General features: G+C 42.8%; 1 protein-coding gene across 1 annotated transcript in view; it reads left to right on the top strand.

Moving 5' to 3' along the window:
• The first annotated feature begins 223 nt into the window (after window positions 1-223).
• Window positions 224-22,752, top strand: part of RASGRP1 (RAS guanyl releasing protein 1) — a 119,544-nt gene continuing 97,015 nt past the window's right edge. Inside the window, exons 1-2 of the mRNA XM_036769527.1 lie at window positions 224-264; window positions 9,877-10,058. Coding sequence (XP_036625422.1) covers window positions 224-264; window positions 9,877-10,058 — 223 coding nt within the window. The remainder of the gene's footprint in view (window positions 265-9,876; window positions 10,059-22,752) is intronic.

The raw sequence follows: 22,752 nt of genomic DNA, 5'->3' as shown, positions 1-22,752 counted from the left end.
AGAGAGACAGAGAGAGAGAGAGACAGAGAGACAGAGAGGTGTCTGTGAGTCCTTCTGTTCAGCTCAGTTTCCTTCGACAGCGGGAGGAGGGGCGGTGCAGCGCTGCCCAGAGAGGAGGAGAGACAAGGAGGCGGTGGCGTGGCGTGGAGGCAGCTATGCACCGCGCCCCGCGCCTCCCTGCCCCCGTCTCGCTAGGTGAGCCGGGCAGCCAAGCGCCAGGGCCATGGCCATGGGCACCTTGGGGAAGGCGAGAGAAACTCCGCGGTAAGTGCAAGGCCCCGGGATAGCTCAACTGCGGAGGGCTAGAAACCGCCTTCTCCGGCCTCCCCTGCGCCCCCCGACAGTCCGCCCGCCGCGTGCCAAGTGCACCCACGCCTGGCACCTAACTTTCTTGCTTCGGGCCCCTTTGCCTTCTGGGGCCGCGATCATCAAGAGCCGCCCTCTCTCCGGTCCCTTCCCCTCCGCCCCGCTCTCACCTTCCCCTACCCGAGCTCTCGGCAAGATGCTGCGTGGGGGTGGTGGGCACAGGCACAGGGTAGCAACATCTGTCCTGAAGCAACATCTGTCCTGAAGCCCCGGGGGCTGGGGGGAGGGGCCGAGGGGACCGAGAGCGTGCGAAAAGCACAAAAGCGTCTTCCACTCCCGGTGCCCCACTCAGGAGTGGATGGGGAATCGGGAGCCTTCTGGGGTGGCAGGATGGAGGCAGGGAACCAGACTTAGCCCAAGTCCCCTTTACTTTTTCGGCAAGGGATCTCTGATCTCGCCCGCCCTTTCTCCGCACCCTCCTTTGCTTCTCCTGGCCTTCCTTCTTTCCCCGGGCACTTAGAGAACTAAGTGAGCTCCGGGTCCCTCTCGCACCCTGCGGAGTTTCCGTGGACCGCACCTGCAGCACCCACAGGGTCCAAACGTCGCCATCTGGCGGCAGCTTGCGGATCGGACCGACCTGGAACCGGGTCCCAGATCCCTCCCCTTGAACATCTAACTTTTAGAAGCCTTGGGGTTCGTGCTGCGGTGCAGGAGACCTGGCCCCCTGGCTCAAAAAGATTGCGATCTGATGAGGGGAGATAGAGAAAGATTGACGGAAACCCGTCAACCCTTACCTAAGCAACAACTACTCAGATGTACTTACTGCGAAGAGTTTTTAAAGCCTGGGAGGATGGAAGAATGAAGGTGAATATGTGTGAATATGTAGGTGAGGGTGGCCTGGCTCGGAGGCAGGGAGTGGACTTGGTGGCGCCAGAGATGCGACTCACAAAACCTCTGGCAATTTAAGCTGCTGCAGGTATCAATCTACCAACAGCCCTCCTGTGTTAGGACACTTTGCCCCTGGAAGAAGGACTCAGAAGGTCTTCACTATACATTAAAAATAAAGTTGTGGGAATTTCAATTTTCCCATTCCAGCCCACCTCCAGGATTCCTAGGCTGGAGTTCAGACCGAAAGGTGTTCCATCCATCCAAACTATCCCTAGGAGAGCCTACTACCCCATTGCAGAGAGCTGATCATGAGTATTGGAAGGAACCTCAGAGGCCACTGAACCTAACCCCTTCTTGAACAGATAAGGCTCAGGGAAGTTTAGTGACTTGCCCACGGTTACTCACACAGGCAATCAGTAAGGTAAGTGAACCTAGGTGTTTTATTCCATATTTAGCGCTGTGATCGAGTCAGTTCATATTGGCTGGCCAACAGAGTGCTAATTTTTTAGTGTGAGCATTGTTACACTTGGGAGCTTGATTTATTGTTTTGTTGGTCCTCTAGAATTAACAAAGTGATGAAGAAAATGTTAGTGCAGATTAAACTTAAAAGTGTGTTGTGCAGGAAAGCAGATTGTTAAAACTTCTGGAATGTACACTTTCCAGATTATTTTTAAGCTATCTTGGTGTGGTGGGAGGGAAGGAGTCAAGGCTCCACCATAATTTTAACTTTACCTTTTGGGTGCTAGACTTTGAAACTATCTTTTTGTCTATATTTAGAAGGTTAACCACCTTAGTGTCTTACATAGCAAGATTTTTAAAACATTCTGTAAATTGTTACAAAGGTATTGTTATCTGCAGTCATACTGTAGAAAGGGGACATGGAGAAACAGAAAGATCCAGGGATTTGTCATGAGGCCTTAAATGGGATGAGTCAGTGGCAAGAGAACCCATGTTTCTTGATTCATAGTATAAGGAACCCATTACTTGTCCATTTTCCAGGATTTTTTTTCCTCTTGGTGCCTGATTGAATTTTGTAATTGAGGTTTATTATTGCTTTTGCTGCCCATCATGCTCAAGCCTTGGGTTCTTAAGCTTCTGCAGATCTTATATATTTCCCAGACATTTTCCCATATTTTGCTTTTCATCTTTTACCTTCAAACAGTGTTGGATTTGAAGTCAGAGGACCACTTGAGTTCAAATCATAGTTAAGCAACTTCCTATTTGTAGTTAAGTGACTTAACTTTCCTGGGTTTCCTTATTTGTAAAATGAAGGATTGGACCACGTTACTTCTAAGGCCTCTTCCAGCTCTAAATCGATAAGCTAGAAATGACTGAAGATCCTCCTTCTCCCTAAATACTTCCTTTTGAGTTCCTAGTTTTTCCTCCTCTGATGCTTCCCAGTCTCTGGACCTATATACCTCTGCTGACTTTGATAACCAGTTTTCTCTCATTGATGACTGTGGAGAACATTACCAGAGAGAGATCGCTAGGCCTATAAGATGAAACTTTGACTAGAGCTCTCTATTATCCTAATGTTTTCATATGTAAAACTGGATAATTAGGGGGAGCCATTGCTTTTTCTATTGCTTTGCCTGGCTGGACCTGCTTTCTTCTTCATTGTACTAAAGATGTGGGAGGAAGAAACACTGAAGCCAACTCTCAATTACCTGGGGCCAGGAATGGGATGGGATAGAGATAAAATAGATAATTGACACCTACGGGTAATCCAAAGTGAGTAGCAAATATAGTCACTTTTCATTTCTTCCACACTAATAGGTGAGTTAAGGTATGGGGAATTCCCAAGTCACTTCTACTTAGCTTTGTGGTCTACTGAGTGATTCACCTTGGATCCTCGTCAATTTGCCATCTGAGTTATGTTCTGTTGAGGCAAATGCTGTGTTCTTTTCTTGAGAATTCTTTGATAGTGAGGTGGTAGCCCAGAAGTCTATAGGGTATCATGAGGACTGCAGTTCAGGATGATAAATCTACATTGTGTAATACACAGGCAAGCAGATTATGGAGTCAACCGCATTCACTTGTAGGTCAACCCTTAGCCTCATTACCACATGCCAGGTTCTAGTGTAATCCAGGGACATATTTGTATATTTTCTCATTAATTGACAAAATTTCAACTTTTTTTCTCATCAATCAGTTATCTCAGAGCCCTCATCCCAATTAATTATATATTATTTAATAAAATGGAGAAAACTCTCCATAAGCAGTTGCTTTTTACTCTCTGTGTCAAAATTCCTAATCTCCTGGGATTAACACAATATTAAAGTTACTGATTATATAATTTACTAACCATGTAATCAATAGGAACACAAAGACATAAAAATTATTTACAACATTTTATCTGTTAGAAAGTTGGAAGCCTCTAATCATCGCTGTCGCTGCGGATAATGTTTTTACTTCTGGAAACAGAGGTTCACCAATCTGTTCACTCAAGATACCAAGCCAAGTCTCTTCTTAGGAATGCTCTTTGTTCTCTTTACAAGATAAAGGTTAAGACAGTTCTGTCATGAAAGAAGGCCTCTTCATCCTGTTCTCTGTCTTCTCCAGCTTCTCTCCAGCCATGACAGGAAAAGAGCCTCTTCAGCTTGCATCAGGCCATCATCACTCTTAACCATGTCCCTCCAGACTTACTCCCTGTACAATTCTCTTTATAATGTTTCTTTGTAAAATAACAGCTGAGAAGAGTCCCCCAAGCAAGTTTTTCCTTGCTGCCTCTCTTCTTGTTATCATCTCACTTCTCCTCAAACCATCCTTATGAACTCTTGTCTCATCAGCTGTAGCACTATCATGAATGGCTAATCAAATGTATAGAAACTAAGACTTAATGGGCAGAAATCCCCCATCTTTTAGATGGTATAGCAGATAAAGTATTGGATTTGGAGACAGGAGGGTTTGAATTCCAACCCTGTTTTAGACACTGACTATCTGTGCGACAATGGGTAAGAAATTCAACCTTTCTGGGCCTAAGTTGTAAAATGACAGGGTTTGATTCAATGCCTTTCGGCTCAAATTAGATGTGATCCTCCTTATTTCCACCATCCTGCAAAGCATTTGGCAGAGAATGAGTGTGTGTAGATGAGCGATGAGCCCAGAACTGACCACAGTTTTTAGCCTTCTCTCCCAGCCAAGCTTTTCCCAAGAGCTATTCACATGATGCAAAGTGGTTTGATTTGCATTTTTTTTCTTTCCTTTGCTTGACAAGAAATTGGTCTGCAATGAAATGGCCAAAAGGAAGCAGGTGAAAAAACAGGGTAGACAAATTGAAAATTACATAGCTCTGAAGGATCAGACATTGATTGTAATTTCCCCAAAGGATCAAATTTTCCTGGAGGCTAAAATAATATCTAGAGGAAAGGCAGAAGGAGCAGCAGTAGGCTTTATCTTTAGCAGCCTCTCTATGAAGTCAACTCTATGGTTTATTTTAACAGAAGAGGAAGCATAGTCAAAGAATTTTAGTTTCATATCTTTCTCCCAATTTGAGACCCTTATTTCATTCATGGAATCTGAGTAGTTTTTCCCTCTTCTCGTGTTATTTTGAAAATCAAAAGATCCACAGAACTCAGTGAGTTGAATTCTTTAACTGACACATGGAGAAAGTAAGGGCAGACAGGCAGAGTGCCTTATCTGAAGTTACATAACTCATTAGTGTCAAGACTAGGATTAGAACTCAGCCTACTTGAATTATAGTCTTGTGTTCATGTGCTTTTAGATTCATGAAATCTCCAAGTTGGAAAATTCCTTAGCACTTGATTCAACCTCTTGCCATCAGTCCCGTGTACAATATCCCTGACAAAAGAAATTTGCAGCTTCTCCTTGAAAACTCTCCCATCTATATCTGTTTCATCTGCTATCAGAATCTGCTGGTCAAGGACAGGACCTAGAGGGGACTTCACATCCTACCTAGGTAGGTTTCCTCCTAGGGAGGAAAGCGGGAGATCAGACCAGGAGTTTCAATTCTTAGCGGCCCACCCACTTTAACTAGCTGTGCATGTATATAGTGAGTTGGCTGGGATGAAACTTCTCACATTATTAATTTACATTTCTTTATAAGCAAGCCTCTAGGGAAAGAAGCACTTGAAGAAAGTGACCCAATAAATGATCTCTTGCAAAAGTAACAGGAATGAGAAGAAAATGGAAAATGGATTAGGCCACTCTTTTCTTGTGTCTCTATTCCTCCTTCCTATTTCTCCCTGCCTCCTCATAATCAGCAGTTTTGTATTTCTCTCCTTTTGGCCCCTGCTTCCTTTTCATTGTATTAAATAGATGGTAAAGAACAACACTTTCAGCCAACTCTCGGTTATCTGGGTCCATGGGTGGGATAGGCCTCGATGGGATGAGATGCAGTGGGATAAGATAAGAATAATGTTTGACACTGACAAGCAATTCAGATTGTGTAGCCAATGCTGTTACTTTTCATTTCTTCCATACTAACAGAGGCAAGCTGAGGCATTAGGATTCCCCATTTCTATTAGGCTTTGGAACGTATAGTTTGATTTTTGCCCCTGTCCTTCCCTCTGATGCTCTCCTCCCTGGAAGATTTATCTTCTTAATCATATTATACTTATAGCAATATTCTATTATACTCAAATATTCCTTGATTATAGAGAGGTAGCCCAGAATCCTTCTGGATGTCAGGAAGAAGTCAATTCAGGAGAGATTTTCAAAGTGAGTTGGCCCATAGGAGGAATGGCTATAAACCTGACTGAATCCCTCAGAACTAACATTGCTTTGCTAAGATCTTTCACACTGCAGAGGCAATATTGGTTAATTTTTTTTAATTCGTAACAATGTCTTGTATACTGTAGGTGCTCAGTAAACAATTATTGATTTTTACTTGACTGAATGGATCCTAGCCTGATCCACTCTCAGTGACATAGGTTCTGGGTTGTGCTGGAACCAGGTTCAACCAACTTTTGGAAGCCATTTGTTAAATTCCCAGTATGAACATTTACACCTTTGTTGTTGTTCAGTCATGTCCAACTCTCCATGACCCCATTTGGGGTTTTCTTGACAAAGATACTGGAGTGGTTTGTCATTTCCTTCTCCAGCTTGTTTTAGAGATGAGAAAAGTGGGCAAAGAGGATTAAGTGACTTGCCCAGGGTCACACAGCTAGTAAGTGTCTGAGGCCAGATTTGAACTCAGGAATGTGAGTCTTCCTGACTCCAGACCCAGTACTCTATCCACTGTGCCACCTAGCTGCCCCGTTAACACCTTGGAAATGGGCAAATCAGGGCTTGATTTATTGTCCAGACCTAAGAAAGTGATGAAGAAAATGTTAATAATGCAGATTAAATTTAAAAGTCTGTTGTGTATACATTTTTTCCCAGAAAGCCAGTTGTTAAACATTTACCAATCTATCAATGCAGAGGCTCCATGATAGCCTTTAAACAGACTATCTAAATGAAATCTACAGATATCCTCAGATTTCGTTTTTTCTGTATTACTCATTGTAAGTGACCACGAGCGTGCCATATGTCCATTAGAAGAGGCAAAAATCCTACCCTCTCCAGTAAGCTTCTCCAGGCTACCTTAACTGGAAATTCCTCTTTCTCTCAACTCTCATAGCATTTAATTCTATGTACTATTCTATATTGGTGTTTTGGCTCTTCTCCCATTACTTATCATCTCATGTATGTATAAGCTTTATCTCTTAGTCTAAATCATATGGACCTTAGAAGCCATCAAGTCTAACCCCCTCATTTTACAAATGAGGAAACTGAGGCAGAGAGGTTAATTGGATTTTCCCAGGGTCACACAGCTATTGTGTGTCTAAGGTAATATTTGAATTCAAGTCTTCCTGACTCCAAGGCTAGTGCTCTCTCCACCTAGTTAGTTACTTTCAATTGTAACCTCCTCTAGAGTAGACTGTATCTTTTTTTTCCCTTAATAGTATTTTAATTTTTCTAATTGCATGTAAAGATAGTTTTCAACATTCACTTTTGTAAAATTTTGAATTTCAAATTTTTCTTCCTCCCTCCCTTCCCTCCCCTCTCCCTAAGAGAGCAAGCAATCTGACATAGGTCATGCATGTACAATCATGTTAAACATATTTCCACATTAATCATGTTGTGAAAGAAGAATCAGAACAAAAGGGGAAAGCCACGAGAAAAACAAAAACAAAAAAGGTGAAAATAGTATTCTTTGATCTGCATTCAGACTCCATAGTTCTTTCTCTGGATATGGTTAGCACTTTCCATCACAAGTCTTTTGGAATTGTCTTGGATCATTGTATTCCTGAGAAGAGCTAGGTCTGTCATAGTCAATCATCGCACAATGTTGCTGTTTCTGTGTACAACGTTCTCCTGGTTCTGCTCACTTCACTCATCATCAGTTCATGCAAGTCTTTCCAGGTTTTTCTAAAGTCCACCTGCTCATCATTTTTCATAGCACAACAGTATTCCATTACATTCATATACCACAACTTGTTCAGCCATTCCCCAGTTGATGGGTATCCCTCCAATTTCCAGTTCTTTGCCACCATGAAAAGAGCTACTATAAATATTTTTTGTACATGCGGGTCCCTTTCCCTTTTTTATGATCTCTTTGAGGATACAGACCTAGTAGTGGTGTTGCTGGATCAAAGGGTATGCAGTTTTATAGCCCTTTGGCCATAGTTCCAAATTGCTTTCCAGAATGGTTGGATCAGTTCACAACTCCACCAACAATGCATCAGTGTTCCAATTTTCCCACATCTTCTCCAACATTTATCATTTTCCTTTTCAAGGAAACTGTATCTTATCCTTTTTTTTTGGTATCCTCCTCAAGACTACCACACAGAGTGGGGTGCAAAAAAAATAGTTGTTGCTCTATCTTTATTCCACATACTTTCACCTGTACTCATAACAAGTAACCAAGGTGAAAGCTAGTTTCATTTCTTTTTTTCCTCTCTTCCCTCTCACTGGTTTGGTTATGATAATAATAGCACCTACCTCACAAGGTTGTTGTGAAGACCAAATGAGATAATATTTGTAAAGTGCTCCGCACAGAGACTGGCACGTAGTAGGTGCTTAATAAATGTTTGCTTCCTTTCTAAATGATAACATCTTGCAGGTCAGCTTCTGCCCTTTTACCCAAACAAGTCTCTCATGACAAAATATTACCTTTTGTAGGGATGATGATTTTGAAAAATGAAGAGAGAATAAAAGCAAAATACATCGAAATTTGCATCTCTGCACACTACAGTTATTGTCCCCACTTAGAGCTAAAGTCAAGGGATTGAATTATCAAAATAAAAAGGGGATGATGGAGAGTCCCTGAAGTCAGTCCACATTCAGACTTGAACTTGACACTGAATTCTGGGGAAATTATCTAAAATCCAAAGCTCTTAACTTCATTCGTGTCATGGAACACTTTAGCAATTGGGTGAAGCTTATGGACCCTTTCTAAGAACAATGTTTGTAAATGTATAAGTCAAGGCAAATCAACTTAATTAATATTAAGTACCTACTATGTGCCAGGCACTAGTCAAGCTCTGGGAAAACAAATGAAGGGGGTGTGTGTGGAATTGCTACCTTGAAGGATCTTACAATCTAATGACAGAAACAAATTGTGAACAACTATGTACAAACAAGATAGGTGCAGGATAAATTGGAGATAATCTCAGAGGGAAGTCGTTAAGATTAAAGAAGTCTGGGAAAGGCTTCTTGCAGGAGGTAGGAGGAAATCAATTATGTTGATATAGTTATCAAAAAAAAATTTTAATAACTCCTTGGACCTCAGTTGAGCACTCCTAAGTTAGAGGTTAGTGAAAATAAAAAGGTAATTTTAAAAACTTTTTTTTTTTACCCATTCAATTTCAGAGACCCAATGAAATCCAGCTGTGGAACCCCAGGCGTTAAGTACAGTGCCCCCTCCCCTCCTTTTTTTTCTAATATAGTGAAGATAAACACTACAGCCTCCCTTGATGGAAGGGCTTTCTAATAGTAAAATGGCCAGGAATGATTTTTTTTGTGCTACCAATAATAAGAAAAAGCAACTTAAAACCTAAAGAGAATCCTTGTGAAAACCTAGTCCCAAATCTGGTCTGATTCCAATTTGGACCACCTACGCTTCTCCCTCCCCATTTTTCCCTTCTGCCCCTCCACCAATCCCCTTATTAAAAAAAAAATCTTTCTATAGGTTGAAGGTTTTACTAGAATATCCTGACTTTGTATGACCTCTATGGCATGGCCCTGGCTAAATCGAGCCATTTCTGGGGAAGATTAATGGAAAGGAAAACAGTTTAAAATTCAAGTGAGGGACCTGAGGACGAAAACAGGAGAATCCCCCTCTACCGAAGAAAGGTAGAAAAATGGCCTCACCCCGCTCTCTCCCGGTCTCCCCATTCCTCCTTTGAAAATTAGGATCATCTCACAGTAAAGCCAAATAAACAGAAACACCCTGGACCTGAAAGTGGCGAGCCTCTGGTCGGAATTCTAAGCTCCGCAAAACTCCAACCTTCCCATTCGCAGGGGCAATGTCTCTTTAACAGACTGCGGTCTGTTTGGTGCATTTGCCAAGTGGGAGGGTTATGCCTTCTCCCAGCCCAACTCCCGGGATTTAATTGTCTTATCTCTCCCCACTTTTCTTTTCCAACCTGCCTGCGGAGCTCGCCGTTCCTTCCCCGGGCTGCCTTTTTTTTTTTCTTTCAAGATTCATACTCACTGGATTGTCCCTTTTCCATTTAGGAAGCCTCCCCATGGCTGCAATGCTACCCCAAAAGCAAGACTAGAGGTGAAGCCAAGCAACCCTCTTCCCTCTCATCTCAACTTGGCCCAGATAGCTCAGTTCCGAATGATGATGTCTCTGGGACACTTCGGCAAGGGAGCCAGCCTGGACGATATCATTGAGACGTGCATCCAATCTTTTGGTAAGTTTTTCCATCTAAGATGGATGTGTCTGTGTGTAAGAACCTGTGTACGATCCATATGCATACCTATATTATTTCTGTTTCAGAACATTTTGTTTGGAAGAGTGGCTCTTTTTTAGATTTTTTTTTTTTTTGGCTTATAATACGCTTTTGAAATAGTCTTTGAAATGTTTTAGACAGTCTCCTCTCCAGTACATATGAATATGTGGGGGTGATGCTTCGTGATGAGAGGTGTGAGAGGAAGTGAAAAAAGTTATCCCTAAGGGAGTTCTGTTTTTCTTGGGATCGTGCGTTTCTGTTGTTGATAGGTTTCTGTGAAATTGTATAGAAAGAATGCCGGATGAGATGCATCGTGCCTTTTCTTTCCTTATGTACCGTAGACTCCAAGGACATTTTAAAAAATATGGATGGCATATTACCATCTGATAGAAAGTCAGAAAACTTGAATCATTTGGGTAAATAAAGTCTGATAATCTCTCTTGGAATCAGGAGGGTAATTTTGGTAAACTAAGAAAATGAGTAGGTAAAGGCAGAATGCTTGGGCTTGAATTACAAGAGGTTCTCACAATCAGCCCTGTTATTAAGGGTGGAGAATTTAAGAAATAAGTATCCTCTGCTACACACATATTACCCAGTGAATTATTCATGATTTTCACTTTTCCAATGCCTTGCCTAAAAAGCCTCAAGATTAGGAGATGCATAACTGAAAAACAGCAGTCAAGTTCTTTTCCTGAGAGTGGCCCTATTTTTATTTCATTCAGTAAATGATGGGGTTTTTTTCTTATTATTTAGGGGTAAACCACAGCTGGAAAGTGGTCAAAATTTTGCCTCTCCTTCTTCCCTCCAAAAGGAAGGATTGTGATCAGAATGAGGATTTCAAAATGTTCCTATGACACCTTTCTTTGTTGAAAAATCCCCTCCCCCACCACCATTCCTGATGGTCCCCTGTGTTCCTTTCTTTCCCTTTGTGAGGCCACATGGCTTAGCGAATTGGGAGCCAGTCTTGGAGCTAGGAGGATGTGGGTTTGTCTGCCTCGGACAAGTACTGGCTGCGTGACTCTGGGCAAGTCATTTACCTTTCAGTTTTCTAGGCAACTCTCTAAGACTATAAAATGCCAACCTGCGTTGGTAGAGATTTTCTATGCCCATGAAAGCACAGTCCCTATATCCTTCTCCCTTTGAGAGACAGACAGCTGTGTGTGCTCATGTGCCAAGGAAGGGCCTACCTCAAGAAACATGAGCCAAACACATAATGAGCATCCTTTTCGAGAAAGAAGAGCTATTGGATAATGAAACAGAGACTGATTCCCAATCAGGAAAAGATACAAATTTGACTCAGAACTATCTTCAGGGAATATTAGCCCAGTTTCATCTGATTACCTTCAGTCTTTAGAAGCTTGTTTGGCCCTTGAATTTTGATGCAGATTAAGAACAATTCACGTTTCTTATATGCTTTAAGGTTTGTGAAGTTCTCTCTTCCCAACAACCTTGTGAAGTCAGGTAGGTTTTCACCCATTTCACAGAGGAAGAAATTGAGGCTTGTGGGGTGAAGTGACTTGCCTATGGTAACACTCAAGTTAGTAAATGTCAGAGCCAAAACTAAAACCCAGCTCTCCTGCCTCCATGTCTTTCCACTATACTGCCTCCTTTTCTAATTGACTTTTAAAAATCCTTTTTTTCCTTATGTATTTCAGGATTAGAATAATGCATTACTTCTTTAAGACCTTTTTGAGCATGGGAATGAAGAGGTAAATTTAGCAATTTTACTGATGACATTTCAGTTTTCACCTTCATTTTTATTCCCTCTTTATTCCATGACTTCTTATCATTTTGTTAAAAGGGGAACATGGAAACAGAATAAAGGGATTTTCCTTCTAAAATGATCTGTTTTGCCAAAAAAAAAGAAAGAAAGAAAAGAAACAACCAAGGAGTCAGAGGAAAAGAATGAAATCCTGATTGGAAAGTAATCAGTGATAAACTTTTCTTTCACTTCAAAGCTGTTGATAAAAGTGTTCCTAGATTGGTTTTCAGAACAGCAGTGGGAGCTGTTTAAAAAAGGGACCATTTTCCAATTTACAACTGAAATATCTGAAGCACAGAAATGTTAGGTTCGGTAATGCAATTCTCTTCCCCACATCCTATCCCTTGCCTTTCCTCCCTCCGCTACTCTCCTCCGAGTAAGAGGCTTGACAGTCCTAGAATCAGATCTAGAGTCAGTTGAAAGGGACCTCAGAGGCCATGCCATCCAACTCCCTCATTTTACACATGAGGAAACTGAGTCTTAGGGAAGCGACTTGACTTTTGTTCAAGGCTACACAGGCAGTAAGCATCAGGAAGACCTGAGTTCAAATGTGACCTCAGGCACTTACTAGCTGTGTGACCCTGAGCAAGTCACTTAACCCTGTTTGCCTCAGTTTCCTCTTCTGTAAAATAGCTGGAGAAGGAAATGGCAAACCACTCCAGTATCTTTGCCAAGAGAACCCCAAAAGGGGTCACAAAGAGCCGGACATGACTGGGACAGCTGGACAACAACAACTTCCAACAGCAGAACCAGAGTTCTTTCCACAGGACCTTGCTTGCTGCCTCATAGAACGTAGGGATCTTCATGCAACATTCAGGCCAATCACCGTATTTCCCAGATGAGGAATCAGAGCTTCTAAGAAAAGTGACTTCCATAAGGTCACACATCCAGGAGGTAGTAAAGGCATGACTCAAACCAGGTCTTCTGACTCAAAATCCAGTGATCTTATGTGTCCAGAGCTAATATCTCAATTATTATCTTGGACTTCTGTGTGAAATCTTTAAAAGAACCATGTCCAGATCTAAACATGACACCTTCTATGAGAAGGTGTCTCCTTCAACTTCAACTCCCCTAAATAGAATTTCCTTAGTCAAAGGACATGAGAAATTATCACATCCCAGAAGCTAGTATGATATGACCTGAAGAACCTAAAAGCTATAAAAAGTCCATTGGACATCGTTATCATCATAATGATAATAACTAGTGTTTAGATAGTGTTTTAAGGTTTGCAAAGCACTTCATGTATATTACCTCATTCTATCCTCATAACCCTAGGAGGTGTGTGCTATTATTATCCCCATCTTACATGAAGAAACTGAGGCAGACTGAGGTTAAGTGATTTGCCCAGGGTCATACAGACAGTAAATGTGTGAGGTTAGCTCTTCTTAAGTCCAGATCCTGTGCTCTATTCAGTGTACCACCTGACTTATTTTGTAAACCATTGTAAATGTCACCAAAAAAGTATGTATTCATTAATTCATTTTTGCCACCCGATTGTGCCCAACACTGGGCAGGCCTAGGTGCTGTTGTGTAAAAGCTTAAAGTATAAGACAGAGATACACTGATCTATACAGCCAAAGACAAGTATTAAGCCAAGAAGAGGATGAACAAAGCTGTCTACATCCCATACACCTCTGTAGGAACAAATTAATTTTAGAGTTGGAAGCAAGGGTGAGATGATAATTGGGGAGAATCAATCAATAAGCATTTTTTAATGCTTAAAAGACAGGCATGGTGCCAAGTTCTGGGAATACAAAGAAAAGCAAAAGACAGTCCCTGCCGTCAAGGAGCTCACAGTGTAATGAGACAACGTGCAAACAACTTTGTATAAATAAGCTACATATAGGATAAATAATCAACAGAGGGAAGGCACTGGCATCAATGGAGATGGACAAAGACTTCCTGTAGAACGTGGGATCTTAGCTGGGATGGGAAGGAAGCCAGAAGTTAGAGAAGGAGAAAATTCCAGGCAGGGAGAAGAGCCAGAGGAAATGCCCCAGTGGGAAAAAGTGTGTCTTGTTGGAGAATTAGTGTCTGTAGCTAGATTACAGGGTAGGGGGAAGGGTAGGGAAGGGCAAAAAGAGTGGAAAAGTGGAGGGGGCCAGGACCAGATAACGAAAGACTGAATGCCAGACGGAGGATTAAATATTCCATCTTAGATGTGATCCTGCAGTTTATTGAATAGGGTGGTAGTAACATGGGAATAAAGGATGGACTTGTAACAGTCAGACAAACCAGCAGGCTAAAATAGGAATTCATTAATGTTTATTGAATTGATTAACCTCCCAATGCCTCAATTTTGTTATCTGTTAGTTGAGGAAGTTGAACTAGACAGCTTTTGAGGTCTCCTTCAGGTTTCTGATCACATGAATTCAAGCTTTAGATTTTAATGAAAGCCTGGATCCTTGAATGCCTCAGCCACTATTAACTATGGCCTTAGGAAATAAATTTGATCACTCTGGACTTCAGGCTCTTCTCCTGCACTTTGGGGAGGTTAGGAGGACAGCAATGAATTGATGATCTCACCAGTCTCTGAGCTTCTACAATCTGTGCTTCTGTGACAATCCGAAAAATGGTTAAGCAGGGGTGGGAACCTGAGGCCTCCAGGATTGGAATCATCAACAGGCCACACTTGAGGACCTAGAGGACCATGTGTGGCCTCGAGGCCTGGGGTTCCCCACCCCTGGGGCTCAAAGTCTTTTCACATGGAAGGGTGAGTGATAAACCTGTCTTCCTGGTTACAAGAGCTGGTGGGGGTTTTTTGTGCATTAAGTGCTGGGAGTTTCTTTTCATAGGAGCATTTACATGAAAGAGGCATTAAAGAAAAGAACATTTTGTGTCTGAGAGAGAATGGGTGACAGCAGCTCTCATCTGTGATTTGCTTCTCCCTTTGCTTTTAAATCTGTGTAATATACCTTTGGGGAGAGAAATCAGTTTTCTTTCTGGTTTGAAAGCCATGTTACTTCTTAGCAGGGGTGGGGAAGGGGAGATGGATTCCACTTCGTAGACATCTTCTCCCACTGCCCTCCCTGGCCCCTCCTTCCTCCCCATCCCCCACAGCAAATTGCCACATATTTGACTGTGCACCTCTAAGTATGGCACAGTCCACACATAGCCTAGGAACGAAGGGACTGCCCATCTTGGCCTACTCATTGCAGTCCTGGGTTTTTAATATAAAGATTTCTATTTGGAGATATGACAAAATTACTTGTCATTCAGCTAAAGTGTGTTGATGCCCTGTCATCTGAACAGGTCTTATATTTGTGCTGCATGTTAAGGCTACAGTTGCTTTCTCCATCCATTATTTCATTATCTCACCCCGATCTGGTGAGGCTGATGGGATGGCTGTTCCTAACTTTACAGAAGTTTAGTGATTTACCTCAAGTTAGTGACAAAGTTCAGCTTCAAAGCCAGGTCTAATGGTTCCGCTCAGATGCTGCTTACTGCCTACCAGAAGCCTTTCCTCGTATCTGCCTTTCCCACAATAAAAGCAGCCTCTCCCATAAAAAAGTGTATCTCTTATATGTTGGTATTTAATCATTTCTGACTCTTCATGACCCCTTTTGGGGTTTTCTTGGCAAAGATACTGGAGTGGTTTGCCATTTCCTTCTCCAGCTCAGATGAGGAAACTGAGGCAAATAGAATTAAGTAAGTTGCCTAGGGTCACATAGCTAATAAAGGTGTGAGGCTGGATTTGAACTCAGGTTTTCCTCACTCCAGGCCTGGCATTCTATCCACTGTGCCATCTAGCTGTCTTTGAGTCAAAGGACCTGAGTTCAAATCCTGCCTCTTATACAATCTCTTTGGCCTTGGGTAAGTCATTTAGCTTCCTTAGACCTCAATTTGTAAATTTACCTTATTTGTAAAACAAGAATATGGGCTTCTCAGATCCTCTCCAGCTTTAGAGCCGGGATCCTATGTGTTTTTGCAGTCTTCCCCCTATAGGGCAGAAGCTTCTGAAAGGCTGAGAGTTTTTCATTTTTGTCTTTCTATCCTTAGCACTCAAGCACAGAGGCTGGCATGTAGTAAGTGCTTAATAAATGTTGGTTGGTTGGTTGGTTGGTTGGTTGATTGATTCTGACCTCCAAGTCATATCCTCCATTTGCTGCTCAAAGTCCTTCATCATCAGCCAGTCTTCCTGTACCTTATTCACAAAATACTCCATCTCCTGACTGAGCATTTTCCCGGGCAGTCTCCCATGCCTGGAATATCTCTTGTCTATTCTTATCTCCCTCTCTTGGCTTCCCTGGTTTCCTTTGGTCCCCAGCTAAAATCCTGCCTTCCATGGGAAGCCTTTCCCAATTCCCTTAATGCTAGTGCCCTCCCCCTGTTGAGTCTCTCCAATTTATCTCGTGTCTATACTGCTTGTATGCACCCGTTCCATGTTGTACCCAACCCCCCATAAGGCTGGAACCTCCTTGAAAGCAAGGGCTCTCTTGTGACTGGTGCTTAGGATAGTGCCTGGCATATGGCTGTTACTGTTTCGTCAACTGAGTCCTGCCCAAGTCTTTGTGACCTCACTGGGGGTTTTCCTGGCAGAGATACTGGAGTGGTTTGCCATCTCCTTCTTCAGCTCATTTTACAGATGAGGAAACTGAGGCAAACACTAACTTATCCAAAGTCACACAGCTAGTAAGTGTCTGAGGCCAGATTTGAACTCACGAAGATGAATCTTCTGGACTCCAGACCTGGTGCTTTATTCACTCTGCCACCCAGCTGCCCTATTTATTAAGTCCTTACTATGTGACAAGTACTGTGCTAAGTGCTGGGGATGAAAATACAAAAGATAGTCCCCGTCCTTAAGGCGACTCCAAGGAGTCAGCTTTGCCTTTGCTTAAGATCTGTACTCAAGCCCTACCGAAACAAATGAAAGAGTCTAGCTCTCAGATGCGGAGAATAAGATGTTGGGGAATCTCAATGTACGTAGCTTGTGGAGGGGTGCTCAGTCATTATTCATTATTTTGGTAAGACTCAACTAATAATTAGCTGTCTGGGCCTCAGATGATTTCTAATGGACTCCGCTTAGTAAAAATTATACCAGGCTATGAAACTCAGTTTTCTCATCTGCAAAATGAGCTGGAGAAGGAAATGGCAAACCAGTCTAGTATCTTTGGCAAGAAAATCCCAAATAGGGTCACAAAGAGTCAAACATGACTGAGAAAAATGATGCACAAACGGAGGTTAACAGGGTTAAGTCACTTGCCCAGGTTCACACAACTATGAAGTGTCTGATGTTGGATTTGAACTCAGGTCTTCCTACTTTGACTCCAGGTCTAGCGCTCTATCCACTGCATCACCTAGCTGCCCTGGAAGGTAGGTGCTATCTTTATTTTACAAATGAGGAAACTGAGGCAAACAGAAGTTATGTGATTTACTCAGGGTCTCATAGCTAGTAAATAGCAGGGGCAGGATTTGAACTCAGGTTGGGTGCCTCTATCTACTCTGCCACCTAGTTGCCTCTAATAACCTAAGCAGCAGCTAAAACTATTTCGAGTGTTCCCAAGAATCTCTTTAACATTAACCATTAATGAATACTTTTCACTCTTCTCTGAGATAGGGTTTAATGTCGTTGTTGTTGGTGGTCCTTCCCTCTCAGAGAGGACCATGATATTAGGAAGGTGATGACATGACTTGCAAGTGACTTGGATTTAAGTGAGGGAGGGCTGTGCAAAGTCACCAGCCTCACTTTCTCCTTCAGAGCCATCTGGGTCCAGTGGCCAGATATCGATCAGGATGATTGTAGATGGCCCTGGAAGCAGTGGGAGACCGTGGCCTTTTTAAGCTAAGATCTTCCCCAGGTCTCAGTTTGACCAAGGCAGGGTTTAACCTAGTGCTTTGTTGCACACAGACATGCACACATTTGAAGGGGACCTCCAGTTGCAGCATACAAGGTTGCCTGCCTATGAGCAGAAACCTGAAGGAGCAGCCCTGAGTCATAGAGTTCAGCACCTTTACTGGAGCCAGCCCACTCCCGCTATCTCTTTTCATCAGAGGGCACGTTCTGCCTGCTGCTTCTATTAATGCTATTTAATCCAGTCTTCAGCTGAGCATAATTAGGCAAATCGACACAATGCAGAACATTTGATGTCAAACGTGTGTGAATCACACCATCTGTGTCAGAGGGAGACAGGGCCTATGAGATCATGGAGGCTGTTTTCACCCTGTAACAGGCCCCATTAATGTGTGATGGCATTTGCAGAAGCAGTTTAGAAAAGAACTTCTGGGCCTAGACTCAAAAAAGTAGGGTTCAAGTCTATAGCTGTACCATGAGCTAGATCCTTTCTTTGGGAGGCAATCAGGATTAAGTGACTTGCCCAGGGTCACACAGCTAGTAAGTGTCTGAGGCCAGATTTGAAACTAGCAGCTAGGTGGCACAGTGGTTAAAGTGCCAGGCCTGGAGTCAGAAAGATCTGAGTTTAAACTGCCTGGCCAATGGGAGCCAAAGTAGGTGGGGCAGGGAAGGAAGGTTATCCTGAGGGGCAGGACACAGTAGAGAAAGGTAGTTTCCTGTCACTAGAAGTCTTCAAGCAGGGGCTGGACAGTCCCTTGGACACCTTCAGTGAGTTACTGGAGTATCTACCTCAAGCATGTGGAGATTTCCCCTAGTGGAATGGGCGGATGAGAACAATTTGTTCCAATGGCCATGAAGGCAGCTTAGAGCTTGGTGGGACATTGAAGACACCAAAGTCATCCACTGCATCCTGGGCCATTGCCAGTCATCTTCACTTTTGTATTACCACTGGACTCTGATGACTCTGGAAGAGAGTACGGCCCTTGGCAACTCTGCCTCATGTAAATCCGATTCACGAGCAAGTCAAGATATCACCCTGTAATATCATTGGTCCTCTTTGAAAATGAATGCTGAACAACAATTTGTGTTCCCAGCACAGTGCCTGACTCCTTGTTTTTGTTGTTCAGTCATGTCTTGCCTTTGTGACCCTGTGGACCATAGCAAGCTAATGGGTCTGTTTGCTGGAATGGTTTGCCATTCCATTCTCCAGTGGATTAAAGCAAACAGAGCTGAAATGGCTTGCTCAGCATCACACAGTAAGTGTCTGAGGCCAGGATTTGAACTCAGGTCTTCCCAACTCTGGGCCCTGACTGCATCCACTGAGCAACCCAGCTACCTCTCCTCATAGCAAGGGCTAAATAAATGCCCACTGACTGACTGAGCAACCCTTGTCCTTTTGAATATCTCCAATAGTTATGAAGAAATGAGTTGCTGATTTGTATTTGTGGAGGGGCTTCCTACAATACCAAAGTCACTGGTCTGGACTGGCCAAAAAGCATTGTTAGGAAAAATTTCCTTACCTAATGCTGAAATCTGTCTCTCTGAAACTTGCATGCATTCTTCTCCGTTTTTCCTTTTGAGAACATGAAGAACAGATTGAATCTCTCTTCCATATGTCAGCAGTCCAACTATCTAAAGACAGGCATCATGTTTCCCCTCTGTCTTCTCATCTCCAGAATAACATTCCCCGTGTCTTTGATAAATCCTTAAATGGCAAGGTCCTCAGTTCCCTTGACATCTCAATCACTCTCCACTGAACACACTCCTATTTTTCTGCATCCTTTTGGGCCTCTGGGCCCAGGGCATTATATTTGTCACTGATGTAGAACTATCTGGGAGGGCAGAGGTGTTAAAATCTCCACCAGTGGCCAGAACTGATGTGGTTTAATGGGTTCAGGGACCCCCTCCAAAGACCAGAATACTCGACAGAGTCATCTGGAATGAATTCACAGACTCAAGCATTCTTTAAGTCAAGGTGGCAAAGATTTATTGTCATGCTTTTCAGCAGGCAAGAGTTCTTAAGGAACCTACAACCTAACAGGAATGATCCTAAACTTATGTAGGAAAAGAAGTGGATTATCTGGCAGATATGCCAATTAGGTGATAACTTACAACCTTGGTCACAGGCATCATTCACTACTTGAAACCAGGGGAAGAGGTTCCTTGGGGGTGTGTTTTTGGTTTGTTATGTCTATAGCAAGATGGCTTTGAGAGTTGATGACTACAGCTTAACCTCTGTATTGAATATGATAACTTTGGGAATCAATACATGATAATTCTGTGGTTTCAAGATAGTCCTGTTTTTACAAGAGAATTTCTTCAGAGGTCGGCTTGTTCTTGTGATGGGGAAAGATAGTTTGTTTTACTGGGGCCTACTCATGAGTAATTGCAGGGAAAAGTAGTTTGTCTTACTGGGGCCCACTCATGAGTTGTTGCTAGGCATAGTGTCTTTGGGATAGTGTTTTGAAGCTAGGGAGAAATGTGATCCTGGAAACAGGGTCCAAGCACAAGCATAAGCAGCCAAGCACCTCATCAGAACCAGATGAAAATGTAATTGGGAAATGTTTAACAAAATAAATGAAAATGCAACAAAACATAGAAAATGTCATTTTGTGGTTTTCTAAGTCAATATGAAGCCAGCAGGGATCTGTTTCTATTCGAGTTTGACTGGGTTATATCTCTTTGCAGTTTGGTGCTAAGTCGATGCTCAAATCCAAGCCATGTGGTCTATTTGTAGGCAGTTTTCAGATTGACATTTTTCGTATTTCTAACTTGCTATCCCCTTTTCACCTTTCTCTCTGCACTATTTATTGTCTCTCTGCTCCCCGATTGTAACACTGTTATTGATACACACCCCCCACAGCAGAAATTTACCTGAGGTGATCATTGAGTAAGGCTGGCACTAGAGTTTCCAACCTTCTTTGGTTCCTGTACTCCTTGGTTTTCAATAAACCTACCCATATCCTGTATTCAATATGAAAAGAAATGAATAGAATTTACTATTCATATGCACATCAAAAATAAGAAAGATCAATTTCAATAAATTAATAGAATTATTTACCAAATATTCCCTATGTCCCTTGACTAGTTTCACATATCCCCTATGCATACTCCAATCCCCCAGATTGGAAACAGTTGAGATAGAGAAAAGTGAGGCCCAGCTGAAACCTCCAGAAGGACAGAAGCCATTCAGAGGCATTTGTGGAATGTGGTTAAGTTTAGAAAAAGCCACTTCCCAAGCCATGGATCCTGAAATTGTGTGGGTGGGCGGGCCATCTGCTATATATCTCCTGGGCCTTCCGGAAGGAATCAGAGAGAGATCGAATCTAATCAATACTGGTTATCTCCTAGTCTCCAGCCATCTTAGCTAACCCTTTACTTTTCCTTTCCCCTTCCCCCCCACTCCCTCTCCACCCCATACCTCTCCATCACTCCTCCTCCCAACTCATAAACTAAGTCTCACTGTTTCTGCCATTGTTCCTGCCCTGGGTTTGAAGCAGAGTTGGGTAGGGCATTTTTTATCAAATGGGCATTTAATATTTTAAAGGAAAAATCCTCTTTGGACTCCAACTTGCTTTCCTGCCCCCAAGAAACTCAGCTTTGGGAAATTTCATTATTCTGCAGGATTGAATAAGCCTTGAACCTCCCATGTCAGCAGTACCCTCTGCCCCTCAGATTGGCTTTTCTGAAGAGAGAGCCATGAGCTCCAAGGCCTCCTTTTAGGGAGAGGGTCCAGCAGAAATCCTCACCACTTCTCATCAGCTGCCCTGCTTTTGGACTTCAGCATACCTCCCCACCCCCACCCTCCACCAGGTCCTTCTATCTCCCCTTTCCCCCGTACTTTTCAACTTTTTTAATAGACTGTAAGCTCCTTGAAGTCAGGGATTATATGAAGGTTTGTGTCCCTGATGCTTAGCACAGTTCCTGGCGCATAGTAGGCTTTTCATAAGAGTATTGTTAGAGGAAAGGGAATGAATATTTCTATAATGCCTACTATGTGCTAGGCACTGTGCTAAGTACTTTACAAATATTATGTCATCTTATGCTCACATCAGCCCTAGGAGGTAGGTGGCATTATGCTCCCTATTTTGTAGCTGAGGATACCGAGGCAGACAGAGGTTGTGACTTCCCCAGGGTCACACAGCTAGTAAGTGTCTGAGTTCACATTTGAACTCAAGCCTTTCTAACTCCAGGGCCAGCGTTCTATCTACTGCACAACCTCGCTGTCTCATTATAAATTTTTAAATTTTTTTTGTAACAAAAAAAAGAGGGCAGCTAGGTAGAGAAGTGAGTAGAGCACTGGCCCTGGAGTCAGGAGGACCTGAGTTCAAATGTGACCTCAGACACGTGACACACTTACTAGCTGTGTGACCTTGGACAAGTCACTTAACCCCAATTGCCCAGCCTTCCTCCCTGCAAAAAAAAATTGTCCTGTATCAAACTGGTATGGGAATGCTCAGAGTTCTCTAAACCTAACGGCTGCATGCCAGTGATGCGGTCCACCAGAACCCAGGGTGAAGTCTACCATGATGAAGTACCAAAGTAAAATCTCATAGGGGCCCTTGTTATAAAATAGCAGAATAATTAAAGAGAATACAGACTATCATCTCACAGCATGTTCAGAAATGTCACAGGATCATAGGGTCAAAGGTTTAGAAGGAGAAGGGATCCTAGATGTCATCAAGTCCAACCCGCCAGACTGGAGCCCTATCCCTTGGGTCCCCTATCTGTGTCCAGTCATCTGTGTGTGGTTCAACAACCTCTATGATTGTAGGAAGACTTGTAGCTCAGAGTTTGGAGGACCACCTGTATTTTCAGGCTTCCTCTGACTTCTTGTTCTGTTCTGTTGTCATGGACCCCTCTGACAGTGGTGAATACTATTGACCCCTTCCAAGAATAATGTTTTTGAATAAATAAAATAAAATACATAAAATTGCAAAGAAAATCAATTATATTGGAATATTTTTTTTCAAAGTCACACACTTGGGTAGCTAGGTGGTATGGTAGATAGAGCACCAGTCCTGGAGTCAGGAGGATCTGAGTTTAAATCCAGCCTCAGACACTTGCTGTGTGACCCTGGGCAAGTCACTTAACCCCTGATG

This window comes from Trichosurus vulpecula, chromosome 8 (assembly GCF_011100635.1).
Source record: "Trichosurus vulpecula isolate mTriVul1 chromosome 8, mTriVul1.pri, whole genome shotgun sequence".
In the NCBI taxonomy this organism is placed as follows: domain Eukaryota; kingdom Metazoa; phylum Chordata; class Mammalia; order Diprotodontia; family Phalangeridae; genus Trichosurus; species Trichosurus vulpecula.
This window is presented reverse-complemented; position numbering and strand designations above follow the sequence as displayed.